Raw genomic sequence first — 21491 nt, 5'->3', positions numbered from 1 at the left:
TATCACGTGTTTTCTGTTAGCTTTATGATGCACTGAAAGTCGTGCTGAATGGGGGGTTTCTCTATTTCGTATGATAAAACTTGGAATTTCAATCATCACTACAGTGCTTGAGTCTTAAAAATATATGATAATTGATGGGTGAAAAGTGCAATTAACCCATTTCGTAACACCTGTAAAGGAAAAGGAGTCGAATCCCTGGCCATGACTTAAACTGACTGAATGCTAATATCCTCATTTAAGTCACTTCAGCCTGATAGAGTTTTGCAGTCTTTGACAAAATGGACAAATGCTCTTTTGTTTTACTCGGGGAAGGGAAAAAAGCCAGGCCCCCATTTACCCATGAGGTACCTCTGTCATAAAGAACCATGGTAAAAAGCTCGTGACATCAAAACGTCATCAGAATACAACGTTTGGGTCACACATAAAAATCCCAAAGAAAAGGACAAGCAAAATTGTTGGCCACACGTCGCTATGGAAGTTGTATGTAAAGCTTCGTTTGAAAGCCATGGCTTACAAGTAATTATCAAGCCCAAGGTCCCTCAGTGCATCGCTTGCAGCATCCTTACAGCTTTCGTGGCTTTGCTTAGCTCTCCTTAAATATTTCTCAATACCATGACTAAGAAGAAGAGTTCTGTCCAATGAAAGAGTTCTTTTCAACAAACTATCAACAACTATGGTTTCATTGAAGTTGAAATTTAATTGTTCTGGTAGTATGCAGAGATACTCAAGACCAGGAAAAGACACAGGAAAAAGACCAAGCGACGTATCTAAATTTGCTAAAAATATGAAACATCATGTAATTGAAAAACTGACCTGTTTTCTGGGTTCCTAACTACAAGATTCCGGATCATGAGGCAGGAGTTTCTTTGCATCTGTTGTGCGGTGGGGAACTTCTCCATGGCTTGGATAGCAAGGTCCCCAGCCCCAGCTTCAATGGCCCGGGCAGCATTTTCTGGCGATCTCAGGGAGAGTACAGAAATCAAAGACATTACCTGTTTATTGTGGAAGTTAATTAGTTAACAAATCAACCTCTGTAATGCAGGCAATAATTTTGGGTAGAACTTCGCCAATTACTATATGACGTAGCAGTCATACGCATTTTGGGGGAGTTGGCTTGCTGAAGAATTGCAGGTAAAAAAATGCATTAGAAAACATGGGATGTTACCAACACAGAAAGCCTTTAGGAGGGCACAACTAACACTAAATCTCACACTGTATTAGATGAACTGCAACTTTCACTTCAGTGAGGACTATGAGTTGCTTGCTGGTGTTATAACTATGCAGTCACTGAAACAAGACTTGCAGCTTTCTTACCTCTTGCAAAACAGCAGGGTCATCAGAAAATCTGGCTGAGAGTTGTATTAGCTTGTCCATACCCCCCTTCTCAACAATGGTAGTCTTGTTTGTGTCACTTCCTGCCAACTAATCATAGAAAACAAATCAGATGTATATTTATTTTCCCTATAAAAAAAGCATATAAGATGTGCTCGACAAGCAGCAAGGTGCTAGTAATTGTTAAAGCCAAAGAGAAATATAAGCCCTGGTGCAGAATAGACAATTATTTCCTTTTTTGGTGTCCATTAAAGGCCCACTAGGGCTTTACACATAGAGAAAGCCATCTTCCCACTATCTGCATCAAAATTTACCAAGCTGTGGAATCCTTCATGATTGAACACTTGAAAAATTACATCATTAGAGAGAGCCAATATCTGCTGAATGTGTGATTTAGGATGCCCAAAAGGTGGGACAACTAGATTCAAATGTGTATTTCGATAAAACAATGAGAAAGCTAAATTTTCTGTTGCTCTTTTGAAATCCTAAAGTATTCCTGCTTTATGCCATCCACCACTGATTCTCATGTAAGGTAAGAATGAAAACAATGGATAAATAAAAGGATAGATAGTTCATTCTATTAGAGGCCCATGCAAGAGAATTACATTATCCACAATTATATTTTCCACATAAGTTTCCTTGAAGCTCCACATTATCCCCTATGAGTTAAAGCACTGCAGAAAGTATATTGCAGAAACAAAATCTTTTATTGAACTGGGAAGGATACCAAGTCGAAGCAAGAAACGTTTCCACAGAGTTTTCGTGCATTACAATTTGGCTATGACATTGTTCTTTCAATAAAGGTAAAGAAAACCACTTAAAATATTGGATCTGACTTCATACCTTGGATAACAGAGAACAGCAAGCTCTAGCAACAATCTTGTTGCCTTGTTCACCACTATCATCAATACATCGGAGAACTGCATCAATGCCACCACTTTCTGCAATGGATTTACATATTTCATCCTGCACCAGGAAAATCTTAAGAGTCAACAAAAATCCAATATTTCAAAACAATCTCATACAAGTATTTAGTTTTTCTATCAGTACAAGTTAATTGCAAAATAAGACAAAATTGTCACTGAATCATTCACCAACTATGAAATTTAATAACTGTATTGTGCACAATAAGAAAATTTGTCAAAAAAAAAAAAAAAACACAAAGAACTCTCGATATCTTTGTCCACCTTGCAAGTAAAAAGATCATACTACTGTTTTAAACTGATAAGAATATCAAGGAATGCTTTTAGTTGTTTTGATAGGTAGATGTAACCAATGCATTGGCACATGAATTAAATATGTAACCTCACCCTCTTTCTGTTATTTTTTAGGAAAGGATATGCTATATTATCCAAATGTGGCTAAAGCAACATCAAGTTAACTTTGGCAACTTGTCTAATTTTAATAAACTTACATTGACAGCAACAGCCTTTAAAGCGACACTTGCTGAAACTAGACCAGGTGAGCTAAGCCCTGCATGTAGTGAGTCCACTAGAGCTCTTGCAACTCCAATTTTCGCAAAAACTCGTGCATAACCATAAACCTGAAGTTCGCATACATCACAGATATACTTTAGAACACTTGCACTTTAGCTTTAGCGTGAGACCAATTGAATGCAAAAAGCATGTAACGCCAAAAAAAGCAAGCTTGCTTAGTCTAGTATCCGGGACTCCAAAGAACCATAATCAGGGTTCAAAGCCCAATCTCACACAAGTTTACCATTGAGAAAGGATATTTATGTACCTTCAAATATTTTATCGATCAATTTGTTAAGGGCCTACTTCAATGACCCATGGAATTATCATAGTCAACCGTTTATGTTTTGTCTTGAATATGGCCAATTCTGGAATGATGCCATTGACAAAACTAATACTAGAAACTTGAAATTGGATGACTTTATTATTATTTTTGTTCTTAACTGTTACTTTGCAAAAGTTTATATAACATGAAAAACTGATAGTCTCATACTTCCAAGTAAATTTTGACAAATCCATTTCTTAAAGACAAGAACTAACAGCTCTACATCTATTACATGTTGAGTTTTCAGAAGTAATTGCATTGTACAAAGGAAGTGTCTGAGTTTTTATGAGTCTTTTACTTACTTGAGAAGCCACAACACGGTTATCATCTGGTGTTAACAGAACACGTATAGCGTCATATATACTCTGGATGCTGCCTCTACTCTGCCCATGTTGGTCACTCAGTATTCGCATGATAAGCTCATCAATTTTCAACTCCATGAATGACTCTTTGATGACTTCATTACCAGTTGAGGCCGCAGAAACAACCATGAAACCATTACTCAAGATGTCTAGATTTTGACTGTAATCATTAAGAATACCCACCACAGTAGCCGGTCCACCACTTGCGCGAAATGTTTCTGTACTTTGAAGATCTGCAAACAACAAAACAGAAATCCATTTCAAACTGAGAGTACGCAAACTCAAGCATCCCACAAGCTATAAATTGGTGTATCAAAAATCACAATCCCACCTCTAATAGTAATAGATAACCTACAAGGTATATATATCTTAGTAACCAATCTAATTATTAAAAAAAAAAAAAAAAAAAGTTCTTAGTAACCAATCTCAAATAATTATTCCTATATTTCCTGGTATCCAAACTTCTTTCTGTTAAGACATTCGTTTTTTATTTTATTTTACTGTTTTTTCCCACTTCTTACCCTACCTTTTGCATTTCATTATTGATTATGAAAATCCCGAAGATTCCACTAAAACCAGCTTAATCACCATATCCAAAAGGCAGGTATGATTCATTTGAAGATAATGAGCGTATAGAAGAATGCCTGCTAAACATTACTCCTTAGACATCTTATGATATTATCCGAGTATACTAATTCCCCAATAAAGAACTAAGCACGGTTAAATGTAGGAGAGATACACACGCGGAGGTCTCCAAGTGAAGTCTTATATAACATGTTAGAACTATTCATTCTTCTGTTTGTATATTAGTAGATTAGGTATTCCAGCACGCGTCGAACTCCACCACAGAAGCTTATATTATTTCCACAACTAAAGTAACATTAACTATAAGGACCAAAGAAATAGAATGCATCCTCTATAACTGTAATACCATGAAGAAGTGATACCAATGCCCTCAAAGCCGAAATGAGAACCTGCTCGCACCCACTTCGAATCTTTGAACAAATAGAACAAAGCAATTCCACCCCACCATTCCTTGTTGCTATTGCCGCATTCCCCGATACTTGGTCACCGCACAGCTCTGTAAGCTTATCAAGAAATTCCAAAAGGTCGTTCAAACCCTTTTTGCTGATTTCATCCTTTAAATCCGAATCCAGCTGCTTCAAGGCAACCAAGCTCTGTATAACTGGATTATCCTTTACGCCACCCTCTCCTGGAAGGCTCGTGACGATCCCTGCAACATAAATAATAGGCTTTGTTTGGATGTGAGGATGTACTTGGAAGGTTCAATCATTATAGGCTTTGTTTGGATGTGAGGAAATATGCGAGAAACAAATAGAAATTGAGATTTTGAATTTCATTATTGCGAGATCTGTTTTCACTCTTTCCACGGAGTAAGCAACAAACATTTCATCTCAACGTTCACGAACATTAGAAGCATCCAAAATGCCCACAGCACTAAGGAAAACCTCTACCTCAAATGAGAATGTAATGTCGTTTAATTTCATTTCTATTTTGATTTCACTGCATTATGTAGGAAACAAAACGGGTGGTAATGTAAAAGTGGGAGTTTCAGAGGGTGGACCGGAGAGATCGACGCCCTGGAGAGTTAGGGTTTGGATGGCGTCCTGGAGGGCCTCGGCGGGGTCCATTCCAAGATCGTCAATGTTTTCCTTAACCAGATCGTCGAAGGCCCCTGCGAGATCGTACGACCAGTATCCGCCGCCGCGGTCTTCTTATTTGGGCCCATCTGCGTCGCGATCCGTCCGATCCTCCGGAGTTGGAGTAGTTAAGAGTGTTGAGCTGAACAGGTGTTCCAGAACAATTTTGAAAATAGAAGCAGAGGTAGAGGCCAAACGAAGTCTTACCTTCGCTGCTGCATTTTACCGAAAAACTACTTGGCGTACAGATACAGCTTCTTTAGACGACATGTAGGTGTAGCTGACATTGGCTGTGGGCCTCATCTCGAGCTCGAATTATTTAACCCGTTTGACGGGCCTGAAATGTGAGCCCAAGCCCACCCAAAATCATGGGGGATGGAGGACGTTGTCTTTTGCCAAAAAATTTCCAAAAAGCTACCATTTCCTTATCATATAATAATAATATGATAAATTTTACGGAATGAATGATGTTGTGTTCAATGAAAACATCATCGTCACGTCAGCAAATCTATAAGTAAATAACGAGTTGTTCAACCAAAGTTATCGGCAGCGTTGGTCAACCAAATTCAGTTAAAGCCCCATGCCTTTTGAATTTCCATTACCATTGGAATATTGACTTGTTTTGTTGAGTACTTTCACACTTCAAAAAGATAATGGTTGAAACGCGAATTTCCTAATTAATTCCAGTAATATGTCACCAACCCAAAACTGCAGATACGCAACTCCAGAAGCTTGGATATTTCTTTGAAGAATTTTGCATTGCCTCATGATCATGTGCTTCCTTCCTGCATAGCGTTGATTAATTCCTTGGAATGGGAGATCAGCTCTCTTTTTTCCAAACTAAAATAGTATTATTTTGTTGAAGATATATATAGCTAATTGCCTTTCTATCATCAATTCCAGTATTACTTTTGTAGTAATAGGAGTGAATATCGGCTTCGATACTAATGGAATTTATTAATATTTTGTAAAGAATAATATATACTAATGGAATTCATTGTATATTTTCAAATTTGTACCAACCCAAAATTGAAAAGGCCGTGGCCGTCAATTTGGCCGTTTTGCACTACTGTTAATTCTCTCTGCTGATCTCTAGCTAGCTCCCTTCCTCCCCATTGTATAAATATCCATTAACTTCACCCTGTCAATGCACCAACCATCTCATTTTACATTGTTTCCTTCCTTTGGTATCAACGAACGTACCTCTAAATACAGTACTACTCTACCCTTTAGTTGCACTCCGACAAAAGATATGGGTGGTTTCACTATCGCACAGGCTCTCGTCCTGATCATTGTGGCTGCTTCCATGTTGGCAGTTAGTACGGCCAACAGAGGTGCCCCCCAATGGCCTTCCAGAGGTAGCCGTTCCCATCAATTACCAAAATGTAAAGAAGGTCCCAAGAAGATCATCGTAGGAGGGTCGGAGCAGTGGCGCTTCAACTTTACCTACACTGAATGGGCTCTCACCAATGGCCCCTTTTACGTAAATGATACTTTGGGTGAGTTCTTTGCAATAATATTCCAGCTAGTAATTTTATCATCTTTCTGAATGCATGCATGTGTCGTCTCGATCGTTTTGTTGGTAATTTAGCCAGTTGTTATTCAAGTAGCTGTACTCTATATATAAATGACAATATATATATATATATATATATATATATATATATATGGTGGTTGCAGTTTTCAAGTATGATTCACGTCACAGTGTATACTTGCTACCAAACCTTCGGAGCTTCTTGAAATGCGATTTAAGCCGAGCGAAGTTGGTGGGGAATGTGACACAAGGAGGTGGGAAGGGGTTTGAGTACAAGCTGCAAGAGTGGAAGCCTCACTACTTTGCTTGCGGTGAGCACGATGGCATTCATTGCAATCTTGGACAGATGAAGTTCTTTGTGATGCCAATGCTCCGTTGGTGTAGATCATAATTAACAGATCAGAACGTGCCACAAGAAATTTACTGATACCTGCTTTTGCTACTCTCTTTTTTTAAGTTGGTGTTGTTTTTTTGTGTGTTTTGTATTGAATAATGAGAGATATTTTTTCTCCTTCCGCTAGAAGATTGTGTGACGAATTCTAAATGATTGAGAGGATAGCTAACTAGTGAATAAATGTACTTCATAAACTGGTATTGATGTTTTGCATAGGTACTACTATAAACTTCCATTCTCAATGTTTTTTTATAGTAGATATGGACTCGGCCTTGCAGTGAGAAACTGAAATAATCAAAATTTCATTATTTATGCGCTTTAGTAATATTGTTCTTGTACTCCTCGTCCGTCTATATATACATGCTAAAATTCCCAACAAAGGAAACATCGATGTTACATCCTCACGATCAATATTAGTACTGATGATGATCATAAAGAACAAGCACAATAAAATCTCTAGAGACAACATGATCCGTGTCTCCGTGTGCGCAGTCCTAAGTCCTAACATAATATGTATGTTAGAACATCAAAATAATTCAATGTTAAGTGATGCCAATCATGTCTTCAAAGCCTAAAAACAAATAGAACCTGCTCGCTTGGACCCCATTTTGAATCTTTGAGCGAATAAAACAAACCGCACCACCCACTATTTCTTGCTACTATTGCTGCATATATATAGAAAAACTACAATATCGGTCTTGCAGCCTCGTAACTTCCAAACCTCGGAAGCAACCAAAACGGCTCAGACAATTAGAAAAACCTCAATAAAAAATGAGAATGTAATGTGCTATGATCCTGAACATTAAAAACTTAACCAAATTTGTATCCAATAGTATGATCATGAGGGTTAAAAGTTTAACCAAATTATTAGTTATATACAACAGTCTTAGAGCTTTTGGATCAATGCTTGGATCTTTAGCATAATTTTATTTTGTTCTATCTTCTTCATATTTCCCTACATTTTGTTGGGAACGAAGCGGGTGGAAATCATGTAAAAATGAGGGTACTTTCAGAGCTTGGACCAAAGAGATTGACGCCCTGGATGGTTAAGGTTTTTATGGAGCATAGAAGGGTCTTGGACCTCGAAGGGTCTCCATGTCAACTTGCCTTAGACTGCCTCCTAAAAGATTTTCAGTTCTCATAGTTGAGTTTCAGCCCTTAAGTGCTCGATCGAGATCATGGGTTCAAGTTTTTCAAATCTCTTTGAAGGAATTAAAGAAAAAAAAAATACTAATGTATACATATACGTACAACTAAGAATACTTGATTAGATACGGTAAGAATTAAACACCCTTTTGAAAATGTCAAGAGGCTATATAATATAGACTTCCTATGTCCAAACAATTAAATTTTTCTTAGATTGTAACATATCCATCTCGAGATCCTTCATGTTTTCCTTGATTATCCAATTGTTAAAGCCTTCTTGGGAGATCGTAAAGTCAAGAATCCCCGATGTAGTACTCGTCTTCTTTGGGCCTTGTTATGAAAACGATGACAGACAAAGCAAAAATAAATACAAACAAATCAATCATAGGATACAAAATTGATGTGGTTCAGCAATGTGCCTAGATTCACAGAGTTGTTGAGGATTTTATTGTACTGAGGAATAACAAAAACACTTTGAGGTGAAATCTCACTGTTCAAAACACTCAGAATGTATTAAATTATTCATTAAGTACATATTTATAGTGTCATACGGTAGAAATCCTAATTTTCACTTTTCTACATTATTTACTTGAGAGGAGATATGCCGATACTCTTGCTGCAATCCTCACCTATCTGTTGGCTGGGCTTGACAACTAGTCCTACAACGCCATAGTCACCTCTATCTCCACCCGAGTAGATCAGTTCTCTCTATATGATGCTTTTGCATATCTCTTAAACTTTGAACTTCAACTTGAGCAACAAAATGCAACAATTGATATCTCCATTAGCTCCACCGACATGGCTACCAAGAATGGTAAGAATCATGGCCGTGGGGAAGGTCCCAACCATCATTCCTCACCAAATGGTCGTGGTCGTGGGTAGTGCTACAAGGATCGATAATCAACCGATGAATTCAAACCGTAAGTGCAAATGTATTTTTATATTTTTGTCTTCTTTTTTTAATCATTTTTTTATATATCTTTAAACATTTTTAAAAAATAGAAAAAAATATCAATTCATTAATATTCACTTTCTTAACCATTAAGTAAAAAATAAAAATTAAAATAAAAAAGTCAATTAGTCATTTTTATCTGTCACTTTTATATGTTTAACTAGCATTTTCTATAGTATATATAGGACAATCTGAAAAAAATCATATTATCATCTAATTATTTGGAAGAAAAATATTTGGTTAACAAAGTTATAATATAAAAAAGTTAGTTTTACAAATTAACCTTCATATCATGAAGTGTATGATATATAGGTAATTAATTTGTCATTAAGAAATATACAATATTTATCAGTTTTTAGATTTTCTTCCAATGGTTCTCTTTGCCTAGCTAGGGATTGATCTATCAGCTGAAATCGTGTCTAAATCGTTTATAATTTATTAAGTACTAACTAAGGGCTTCGAATGGATGTGATATATACATACAACTCAGAACGAATCCATTTATTTTATGATGCAATGAAAGCATGATCATCCTCACGTCGGCCAAAGTGTGTGTGTGTGTGTATATATATATATATATATTAAGGCAAAAAAAGGGAAAAGAAAAAGGAATTTACATATGTATGTCTTAAGAATTACTAGTTCTCTGTGTTGAAGAGAATAATTCCATAAATCAAGCCACGGTTACAAAGCATTAATGTCTTCCTTCTATGCAAAACACAATATACATAAGTGTAAATCTTTCCTCATATAAATACAATAGCACAGACACAGGCCTCACTTGATGGTGTGAGATTGCCCAGCATTATTTTATTTTATATTTCCGTTGATGGTATCACAGCCAGTACTCTTAGACAAAAGTCTCTTCTTCCATTTTTTTTTTCAATAGCAACCATCACCTGTATCATCAAGCTCTCCCTCCCAAACAACACCCCTCAACTTGCAGAGTTTGGTAACTATCTAACTTACAAAAGATAATTACATTTTCTAGTGTGCCCAAATTTTACCTTACCTACGTGGCCAACAGCTCTTCATCTATATGGATGGCACCATTTCTAGCCCTCCCTGTCTCCTAACTAAAGAAGGTGATCTTACACCAACCCTCAATCCAACATACCTGCAATGGTACAATCAGAATCAAGTGATCCTTAGGGGTCTCATGTCATCGCTCTCGGAGCCCATAATCACACACATGGTCAAAATCGAGACCTATAGAGAGGTATGGTGTGCCCTCGAGCGCATGCACTCCAATCATGCCCGAGCCCACGTCCTGACCATCCGACTTCAATTGTCTACTTTGAAAAAAGGCAATATGTCTATCAGATTACTATAAAAAAGTAAAAAGTGATGTCGATACTCTTGCTGCAATCCGTGAACCACTACGGGATTCCGAAATTCTCACCTAGCTGTTGGCTGGGCTAGAAAACTCCTACAATTCCATAGTCACCTCTATCTCCACTCGAGTGGATCAGTTCTCTATATATGATGCTTTTGCATATCTCTTAAACTTTGAACTTCGACTTGAGTAGCAAAATGCAGCAATTGAAATCTTCATTAGCTCTACTAACATGGCTACCAGGAATGATAAGAATCGTGGCCGTGGGGGAGGTCCCAACCATCATTCCTCACCAAATGGTCGTGGTCGTGGTCATCGCGGTAGTGGATGCGGACGTGGCTCTCACTCTCAACCCTCTGGTTCCAGTCCAGTTTGTCAAGTATGTGGCAAAACTGGTCACACCACCATTCAGTATTATCACTGCCTTGATCTCTCCTACCAAGACTCACAACCAAACATACAAAGCTTTTACTGCTCAACCTCAATCTCAAAGTGATCTCAACTAAAACATAGACATTGGAGCCACTAATCACCTCACCAATGATTTTCAAAATTTGAATATTGGTGCAGAACCATTCCACAGGATGGACACTATTCAAGTCGGGGACGACACAGGTTTGCCTATTAAGCATATTGGTTTTACACGCCTCTCTCTTCCCCATTCCAATTTTAAATTAAATTCATCATATCAAGAAAAATCTTATTTTTGTCAGTTATTTTAGAGCTGACAACAATGTTTTCATTGAATTTCATGCATGTTCCAAGGCAAAATTGAAGATGGGCTCTACCCTTTCCATCTCACATGTCCACCATCATCTCCTTCATCTCTCCAAGCTCTCTCTTGTCAGCGTGTTCCTTTGGATATCTGGCATTCTCGTCTCAACCATGCGTCATACAAGACTGTCAAGCACCTTGCCTCTACTGTTTTACTTCCTGTCTCCTCAAATAAACAACCAGTTGTCTGTACTTCATGTCAACAGGGTAAAAGCCATAGGCTTTCCTTCAAAACCTCAAATACAGTTTACACTGGTTCTTTAGATTTAATATTCTCGGATGTATGGGGTCCTTCTCCTGAAAATGGAAATAAATACTATATTTCATTTGTTGATCATTTCAGCAAGTTCACATGAATTTTTTCAATTCCTACCAAATCATCAGTCTTGTCAATTTTTATCTCTTTTCAAAAACATGTTGAAAGACTACTTAGCTGAAAGATAAAATGTATTCAAACTGATTGGAGGAGGGTGAGTTTAGATCTCTTAGCACATTCTTTGGCCAACACGGTATTACACATCGCATTACTTGTCCTCATATCTCCCAATAAAATGGGTTCGTAGAATGCAAACATTGTCATATCGTTGAAAGTGGTCTCTCTCCTATCCCACTCATTCGTGCCAAAATCTTATTGGGATAGTGTCTTTCGCATGACAGTTTATATTTTCAATCAGTTACCCACCTCATCGTTGGGTTCTCTCACTCCTTTTGAAAATCTTTTCCAAACTAAGCCTGATTATTCTACCATGTGTGTGTTTGGTTGTTCTTGCTAGCCTTATGATCTATGTCCTTACAACAATCGATCACAAGTTTGATTGCTGCTCTAAAAGGTGTGTACTCATGGTCGTGGCTACTTCCATGTTGACAGTCAGTATGGCCAACAAGTTTGGCCCCCATTGGCCGTCTTTCAATGGTGGCCGCTTCCATCAGTCAAATCCATGTAAAGATCAAGGTCCCTTTTTTTATAAATGACACTTTGGGTGAGTTCCTTACAATATTCATCCTTTTATATATCATCTTTCTGAATGTCTCATCTTTTTATCATCTTTTATCTTGGTAAAAGCCCGGCTGTTATAATTTAAGTCTCTCTGATCAATAATCACATGAATAATATTTTGCAAAAGTATTTTATTTGATCACGACAATAATATCATGTGGTTGCAGTTTTCAAGTATGATTCACGTCACAGTCATGTATATATACTTGCTGCCAGACCTTCGAAGCCTCTTAAAGTGTGATTTAAGCCGAGCAACGTTGGTGGGAAATGTGACACAAGGCAGTGGGGAGGGGTTGGAATACGTGCTGCAAAAGTGGCAGCCTCACTACTTTGCTTGCGGTCATGAGCACGATGGCATTCATAATTGCAATCTTGGACAGATGAAATTCTTTGTGATGCCAATGCTCCGTTGGTGTATATATATAAATATATATATATATATATATATAATACGATAAAACGTACATTTAGTTGATGTATCATGATTATCATGTGGATCATCCGTTTTTATTGTTTTTGAAAATATGTCAAATTACTAATTAACTACATATATATCACATGCATGCATGCACGGATAATGTGAATGAACGAGAATGATCAGACCAATGGCTAATTTAGATTTATTACCGAAGCTGTAGTACACAAACAAATTAAAGCTTTTAACTAAGGGCTTGGTGTATGATCATATGATATCATGTTGCTTGGTTTAGGCTTGATGATATCCAAAACTAACGTTGACCCAAAAGCTAGCTAACTATGGGGCGCATGCATGCAACACGATGGTTTTGAAACAGAACAGAACGAAACCAAATTTATTATGCAATGAAAACATCATCCTCACGTCGGCCAACGTATAATATAAGTTTAATTCTAAACTTTAATTCTCAGCCATGCATGTTTGTCAACCTAATTCAGTTAAAGTCCCATGCTTTCTGAATTTTCATTTATCCGGTTTGACTTTGTTTTGGAGATGATCATGACTAGCTATATAGCTATGAGAAATGATATTACAGTCGTGAAGTTCACACACGTCGTACAATCTCTTTAAAAAAAATTAATAAAAATGAGACTCATGAAAAAATAATAATAATAATGGACCTCACTTTTTTTCAAAATACGCGATTACACGGCATTTGCGTACTCTACGATTGTATATAGGATTACTCTATAACTATATTGATCAAACTTTTGATGGATAATGGAAAATGATTCTAGCCATTTGTGCTGACCAGACTTTTTTATTTTTAGTTGAAACGTGTCGTTTCCTAATTTCAATGGCACCAACCCATTGCTGATGTGCAGGTGCTTGGATATTTCCTTCCAAAATTTTTGAGTGCTCCCACATGTAGCATTGTGTCAACGCGGTGGTCATGAACGCATGCAATGCCATGATATGATAGGGTGAACGGATCGAAGTGACTTCATGATCGTAAATGATAAAAAATAAAGGATAATAAAATAAAATAAATGACGCAAAGATTTATGTGATTTAAGAATAATTCTATTTAAATTTCTTTAGATCATACACATGCATCTACGTCGCATATATAATTAAATTTTTTGAAAAATAAATTTTTAAATTTAAATATTACAAATTAAATCATACTATATGGATTGTCATGTGCAAATGATCGAATAACACAACTGGAACAGTTAGTTACGTTTATTAATTTTTTTGACCATTGCTGCCTCTTGGCCGGTATGTCATCACAAACAGGATCGGATCGAGGAAGAAAAAAAAAAAAAAACAAGAGAAAAGAAAGTCCAAAGGGTAAGTGGAAGACTAAACTCGTGGAAAATTGAATTTAATGAAGGTGCTTCACATTGTATCTTCAATTCTTTACTAAACCAATAGAGCAATAGGTCATGAATTTGGCGTTTTGCACCACCTTTTCTCACTGTTTTCTTCCTTCCTGATCTCCGGCCTTGTATAAATACCCATTATCTCACCCTGTAAATAATAAATATACCAACATCTTATTTCATAATCTATCATATCCTTCGGTATCAGCCTCTATATTCACTAGTACTCTTCCTTAAAAAGCTGCACTTTGACAAGAAGATATGGGTGGTTTCACTTTTGCACAGGTTCTTGTCCTGATCATTGCGACTGCTTCCATGTTGGCAGTTAGTACGGCCAACAGAGGTGGCCCCCATTGGCCTTTCAGAGGTCATGGCCGCCGCTTCCATCAGCCAAAATGTGAAGATCAAGGTCCCAAGAAAATCATCGTCGGCGGGTCTGAGCAGTGGCGCTTCAACTTTACCTACACGGATTGGGCTCTCACAAATGGCCCCTTCTTCATAAATGATACTTTAGGTGAGTTGACAAATGACATTAATATTATTCCTTGTTCTATATATCGTCTTTCTGAATGCGTCATCTGGTTTTATTGGCATGCATGAGTTCCCGTTATCTTGGGATTATGATTCTTATATATTTTGCCAAATTTCCTAGCTATACGAGAAATATAATCTTTTATATGATCATGACAATATATATAAAATATATATATGGTGGTTGCAGTTTTCAAGTATGATTCACGTCACAGTGTATACTTACTACCAGACCTTTGGAGCTTCTTGAACTGCGATTTAAACCGAGCGAAGTTGGTGGGGAATGTGACACAAGGAGGTGGGAAGGGGTTTGAGTACAAGCTGCAAGAGTGGAAGCCTCACTACTTTGCTTGCGGTGAGCACGATGGCATTCATTGCAATCTTGGACAGATGAAGTTCTTTGTGATGCCAATGCTCCGCTGCATGGTGTAAATAAATTGATATACATATATATATATGGAAACATATAATATACAGCAATACTGGCCTACTGATCATCTCTATTTTAAAAGTTTGTGTTTGTATCAAATAATGAGTTTTAATTAAGTTCTGAATAATTGATATGATCAGAGCGAATAAATGTACCAGTAGTGTGACTTGGTGTGTGTGTGTATGCATGTGTGTGTATATATAGTACTCAACTTAATTATCATACCACCTGCTACATTAATGCCAGGAATATGGAAGAATACTCCATACCACCTGCTACATTAATTATTCGCTGGTATACATATAGATATATATAAATATATATACACACACACACACATACATATACACAAGTCATGTTCTCTACTGTAACCTTTTGCAACATGGAAAGTTGTATACAATTGGCTCTCACCCACGTTATGGCGTATCATTATCATTATTTTTTGGGTACAGATCATATATTAATAATATCAACGGTATGGATCAGCGATATAAATCTCAACAATTAAACATATATGATTCCGTTTTCATTTTTTATTTATTTAAAATGTAGCCGCACTAATTAAAACAAGATAGTTAATTCGAACATACACATAGGGAGTACATCTCGAATACAAGACCCTCACAACTCATTAAAATTGTGTTACAACCCCGAGTATCGGCCGGACTTAAAAATTAAAAAAAAAAATAGAGGGTCTTTTGGCAAAAATATTTGGTTAACCTGGATACTCGATCGAGTTCCAAATAATTTGAAAAATCTGGATCCTTCTCTATTAATTAGGTGGGTACCCGAGCCGCATTATCATTATAAAAAAACTTCTTATTTGTGGTTAGTTATTTTTAACGAAAATGATTATTTTATGTTAAAATGAATCTGTTTTAGTCACAAATAATCATTATCGTCACAAATAATCCGTCACAAATTGTTGTTTTTCTTGTAGTGTATACACCTAGGTTCAAGTCCGGATCCAGTATAGCCGACTATCTGAATCAATACCCGAACGAACAATACTAGTTAAAAAATAATACGTTCATACAGGAAAACTTATAGTACTATATATGGAATTGAACCCAAGCTAGATCACTAGGCAGCTTTCCCTTAGCTGATAATAATTTATTACATATGTTAAAGAATGTAATAAAATGTTAAGAATGTGAAAAACTGAATAACTTTATTTCAATAACTTGTCAATTACAATGATATACTGTTGATTAAATAGATACAAGAAATCAGAGTAAATATGAAAATAAACAAATGTAAGGAAATAATTGATATTTACAAATCAATGACTATGGCTAAAAATATGGTGATGATTCCTTAGCTGATTTTGTGCAAATTGAAATCTTGAGAATCAGATTTGATTGTGTCAATATTCCCCCTCAAGTTGGCGCATAAAGATCTGTAATGCCAAACTTGCATAAAAAATGATGAAAAAGTTATCTGCCTAAGGCTTTAGTGAAGATGTCTGCAATTTGTTCATGTGATGACGTATGGACCGTAGTGAGGATTCTAGACTGGATTTTGTCTCGAATAATATGACAATCAATCTCAATATGTTTGGTGCGTTCATGGAACACAGGATTATGGGCAATGTGCAGAGCAAATTGATTATCACAATTAGGGGTGTAAAACGGTCGGTCTAGACCGGATAAACCGACCGGACCCGACCGGACTGAAAAAAATGCATGGTCGGTTTCGGTCCAATAAGTATGGGAATTTCGGTCTTCGGTCCAATCCCGGGGTGGAGATTTCTCGGACCGGACTGATCAAATAAAAAATAAAAATAAAAAAATATTTTATATATATTATTTATATAATAATTGTACAATTAACAATATAAAATTTTAAATATGTTATTAATACTTGTTAATATTCTATAAATTAACAATATTTTATATATATCTTCATCTAACCTATCACTATTAACAATATAAAATTTTAAATATGTTATTAACACTTGTTAATATTCTATGAATTAACTAATATATAATATCAATTAGTTAATTAGATAGTAATTACATAAATTAATAATGTAATTTTCAACTAATTTATTATCATTGACCATATAAAATATTTTTTTATTGAGTTTGTTACATAATCCACATTAATAAATCACTTAATTTAATTTAGTATTTTAAATAAATTTTTTTATTAATTGATTTAAAAAAAGAAAAAAAAATAGGCTGGACCGATTGGACCAAACCGGACCGAACTGATAACTACCGGTCCGATCCGGTCCCTATGGGTGTTCGATCTAGTCCGGTCCGAAAAAAGATGGACCTAAAATATGCGGTCCATCGCCGGACTGGACCATTTGCACCCCTAATCACAATGCAAACTGAAAGGTTTAGGATGAGGAATACCAAAATCAGTTAGGAGTTATTTCAACCAGATAAGCTCACATGTGCTGACGGTCATGGCACGATATTCAGCTTCAACGGAAGAACGGGCTACGGTCGTCTATTTTTTTGTGCACCATGAAATAGGACTCGTGCCGAGCTGAATGGAAAAACCAGTGGTGGAGCGGCAAGTAGTGGGACAGCTGGCCTAATCAGAATCAGTATAGGCTGTAACATGTAGAGGGTTGGAGGACGGAAAGAAAATGCCTTGGCCTGGACTGTCTTTGATGTATCGAAGAACACGAGTGGTGGCTTGCATGTGAGGAAGACTGGGAGCATGCATAAACTAACTAAGGATGTTCACAGTGAAGACAATATCAGGACGAGTGATGGTCAGGTAGATGAGTCGGCCCACGAGTCTTTGATAGGCGCTTGCATCAGAAAGAAGGGCGCCATCTTGATTGGAGAGATTCAAATTTTGTTCCATGGGAAAAGGAGCGACTCGGGCGCCAAGCTAGCCACTGTCATTCAGAATATCAAAAGCATATTTTTGTTGGTTAAGGAAGATGCCTTTTTGGGAACGAGCAACTTCGAGATCAAAAAAATATTTAAGGGGGCCAAGATCCTTAGTTTTGAAATTGGTGGAGAAAGCATGTTTGAAGACCTCAATTTGGGAGAGATCATTTCCAACAACCACAATATCATCAACATAGACAAGCACAACGGTGATACTCTTGGTGTTGACCAAGGTGAACAAAGAGTGATCCGCTTGAGATTGAGTAAAACCTGCATCAAGAAGCACAGCGGTTTGTTTAAAAAACCAGTTGCGAGAAGCTTGTTTGAGGTTGTAGAAGGATTTGCGGAGGCTGCAGACACAAGTGTCCCCCTTAGGGCAATATCCGGGAGGTGGTGTAATGTACACTTCTTCATCAATATCACCGTAGAGGAATGCATTGTTGACGTCAAGTTGGTGAATGATCCATTGTTGAATGGCAGCGACAGCTAACAAACACCGGACATTAGTCATTTTTGCAACGGATGCAAAAGTCTCATGATAATCGAGACCTTCAACTTAAGTGTAGCCTTTTACAATTAGGCGAGCTTTATATCTTTCAACCGAACCGTCGGCTTTGAGTTTGGTTTTAAAGGTCCATTTGCAACCGATGGGTTTTTTTCCAAGAGTGAGGGGTTCAAGTGTCCAGGTGGAATTGGCTTCAAGGGCATGAGCTCATTAAATATTGTTTCGCGCCAATGAGAATGACGAAGGACAGTAGAATAGCAAGAAAGTTCAACAGAAGTGGTGAGAGCATATAAATATGTAAGGTGAGAAGGTGAAAAATGAGCAGATAAAGGATGAGCAGTACCTGATGTTGATGCAACAAGTGATGATGCCATGGACCCTGTGTGTAGTGTCGAACAAACATAATCCTGGAGATAAGTTGGTTGAGTAGTAGTGCGACGAAGACGAAAAGAAGTGGAGGGAGGTTCTGTGATAGGAATAGAGAGAGGATCCGAGGTGATAGTAGGGGGAGGGGGGGTGAGGTTGGTAGGGGAGGTTCAGGAACGGGTAAGGGAAGGATAGGAAAAGATGGGTGGGAAATATCGGGAAGATCTTGAAAGGGAAATATGTCTTCATGAAAGGTGATATCGCGAGAAAAAAAGATGGTTTGGATGTCGAGATGTTATAGTTTATATGCTTCGTTGTTACTGGGATAGCCAAAAAAGATACATTTTGAGGCACGATGAGCGAATTTATCTCAATGAGCACGGAGGGTTTGGGCGTAACACAGACAATCAAACACACGAAGGTGTATATAGGTTGGAATAGTGTTGAATAGAAGTTCAAAAGGAGATGGGCGTCGGGTTCAGCAGATCCATCAATTTTTTGTAGAGTTCCGACGTCAATCCAAGGAGAGGCGACGAATCAGAGGAGGAAGAGACTTGATTGACTACCAGACCTGGGGCTAGGCGGTGGTTTGCCGAGAATGGGGGGGCGTGGCTTGGAGCATTGATCACGTCCAGGTGGGTATCCAACACCCCTCTAGCAGCAGTCACTGGTGTGGCCCGTTTTGCCGCATTCGGTGCAGCGAAGGTGGCTCCATGGGTTGCTGGAGGTGGCGGCTACGAAAACTATGGAATCCGACGACAGTGGTTGGAGCTAAAGGAGGCGTTGTTGCTCTTTCTGAAACAAAATAGAAAAAACCTTGGTGATGGGAGTATGGAAATAAACAAATGTAAGGAAATAATTGATATTTACAAATCAATGACTATGGCTAAAAATATGGTGATGATTCCTTGGTTGATTTTGTGCAAATTGAAATCCTAACAATCGGATTTGATTGTGTCAATATAAAAACTAAAAATGAAATCAAATAATTGATCTGATTCGAAGCTTTCCTGCAATTCTTCCGGTACGGAATGGGTAAAGAATGATCAAGTAATAAAAAAGAAGATTGTGGTGAAGATGATCAAGAGGGTGTACGTGCACAATTAACGAGAGTATGTCAACTCTAATATCAAAAGAAAGTAAAAAGACTTTTAGAAAAAAATCAAACAGGTCAGAGCAGTTTGAGCAGATTTCGAAACCTATAATACATTTATTAATTAATGTTGTATCTCACATGCACGCCAATATTGGAAAAAGGGCGTGGGAGTGATCATCATATGAACCTGATCGTGTGGAGGTCGAAGATGATCGTGTCAAGGCCAGCTGCTGGTACAATATTAATGCATATAACAAGAGCTATTAGACAGATCATAAATGCGTTTACCCGTTAAATTTATGTCCGACTTGTAAGACTCATGCAACAGGCTAGGCCGTAATCAGAAATTACGAGACCGACCAATATTAGATCGGACACTGAGTGCAAGTCCATGCATGCGAGATGAATATGGCTTGAATGAAGCTCAAAATTAGTGATAGATCAATATATATATATATATATATATATATATCGTTGATCTTCTAAAGTTCGACAGAAATTCTTTGGGGTTAAAACTTCTTTTAGTTTCATTTTGCCGACAATGGCCTGTAGGGGAAAAATGAAATGAAAAGAGACATTAATTGAGGTTTGGATAGTGAGTTGACATATATATATATATATATCGTTGATCTTCTAAAGTTCGACAGAAATTCTTTGGGGTTAAAACTTCTTTTAGTTTCATTTTGCCGACAATGGCCTATAGGGGAAAAATGAAATGAAAAGAGACATTAATTGAGGTTTGGATAGTGAGTTGATATGAAATGAGTTGAGACAAAAATTAAAAGTTAAATAAAATATTGTTAGAATATTATTATTATTTTGAGATTTAAAAAATTTATATTTTGTGTACAAATTTTATAAAATTATAATAATTAGATAAAATGAGATTAAATAAATTCTAAATTCAAACCAGACCAAATGGCGAAGTGCTAGCTTGCCATTTAGAGCTGGAAGTCAAGAAGCTCAGAGCTCTCATGGATTATGAACACGTGGCATTTCCACCCTAATAGAGCATGCAGTTGGAGCTCTGATCATTTCATCTTGTTTGATGTGATTATTTCTTTTTCAATTAATTAGGACTTAAAAAGTAATTAATAATTTTTAAAGGGTTTCATCTCATGAGATGTGCATGTTAAAAAGGCCTTTATATATTTTGGTCAACTTTCATACTCATGGAAAGATAACGGAAAATGATTAAATTAGCATTTGTGGCCGACTCCATAATGGTTGAAAGAAATAGAATTTCCTGCCCTGCCGGCATTGCCAAACCCATTGCAGACACGCAGCTCCTCGGATATTTCTTGATAGATCTAGTACTCTTTGAGTGCTTGCCTCACAATTCACGACATGTATTCGATTTTTTACCTAACCAATCTAAAAGAAAGTCAATTAAGTAGACTGTTTTGCACTACTCTTTCTCGCTGTTCTGTCCCTTCCTATATATATCTAGCCCAGCCCCTCTTCACATATATAAATATATATATATATTCATGATCATGCTCATGTAATTGCCAACTTACTTCTGATAATACAAATTTAATTCCTTCAGTACTCTCGCGCTAGCTAGCTCTAATAATTTCACTCTTGGATCCTTGAGTTGCACTGTGATTGGGAGAT

At 37.1% G+C, this 21491-nt stretch overlaps 3 protein-coding genes across 3 annotated transcripts; 2 read left to right on the top strand and 1 right to left on the bottom strand.

The window, feature by feature from the left end:
• Positions 1-69: 69 nt before the first annotated feature.
• LOC121254470 (armadillo repeat-containing protein 6) lies at positions 70-5350 on the bottom strand. The gene is given in 9 exon segments (XM_041154523.1): positions 70-631; positions 814-992; positions 1315-1422; positions 2176-2298; positions 2747-2875; positions 3435-3727; positions 4426-4728; positions 5080-5190; positions 5193-5350. Coding segments are annotated over 9 exon segments (1419 nt in total). The 5' UTR covers positions 5245-5350; the 3' UTR covers positions 70-510.
• Positions 5351-6295: 945 nt separating this feature from the next.
• Positions 6296-7204, top strand: LOC121254469. The gene is made up of 2 exons (XM_041154521.1): positions 6296-6654; positions 6836-7204. The coding sequence occupies exons 1-2, from the start codon at positions 6303-6305 to the stop codon at positions 7078-7080; spliced, it is 597 nt and encodes a 198-aa protein (XP_041010455.1). The 5' UTR covers positions 6296-6302; the 3' UTR covers positions 7081-7204.
• Positions 7205-14264: 7060 nt separating this feature from the next.
• On the top strand, positions 14265-15219 carry LOC121254468. Its single transcript, XM_041154520.1, has 2 exons — positions 14265-14605; positions 14813-15219. The coding sequence occupies exons 1-2, from the start codon at positions 14353-14355 to the stop codon at positions 15052-15054; spliced, it is 495 nt and encodes a 164-aa protein (XP_041010454.1). The 5' UTR covers positions 14265-14352; the 3' UTR covers positions 15055-15219.
• Positions 15220-21491: the final 6272 nt, after the last annotated feature.

This window comes from Juglans microcarpa x Juglans regia, chromosome 3D (assembly GCF_004785595.1).
Source record: "Juglans microcarpa x Juglans regia isolate MS1-56 chromosome 3D, Jm3101_v1.0, whole genome shotgun sequence".
Taxonomy (NCBI): domain Eukaryota; kingdom Viridiplantae; phylum Streptophyta; class Magnoliopsida; order Fagales; family Juglandaceae; genus Juglans; species Juglans microcarpa x Juglans regia.
The sequence above is the reverse complement of the archived record's forward strand: the minus strand, read 5'-3'. Positions and strand labels throughout refer to the sequence as shown.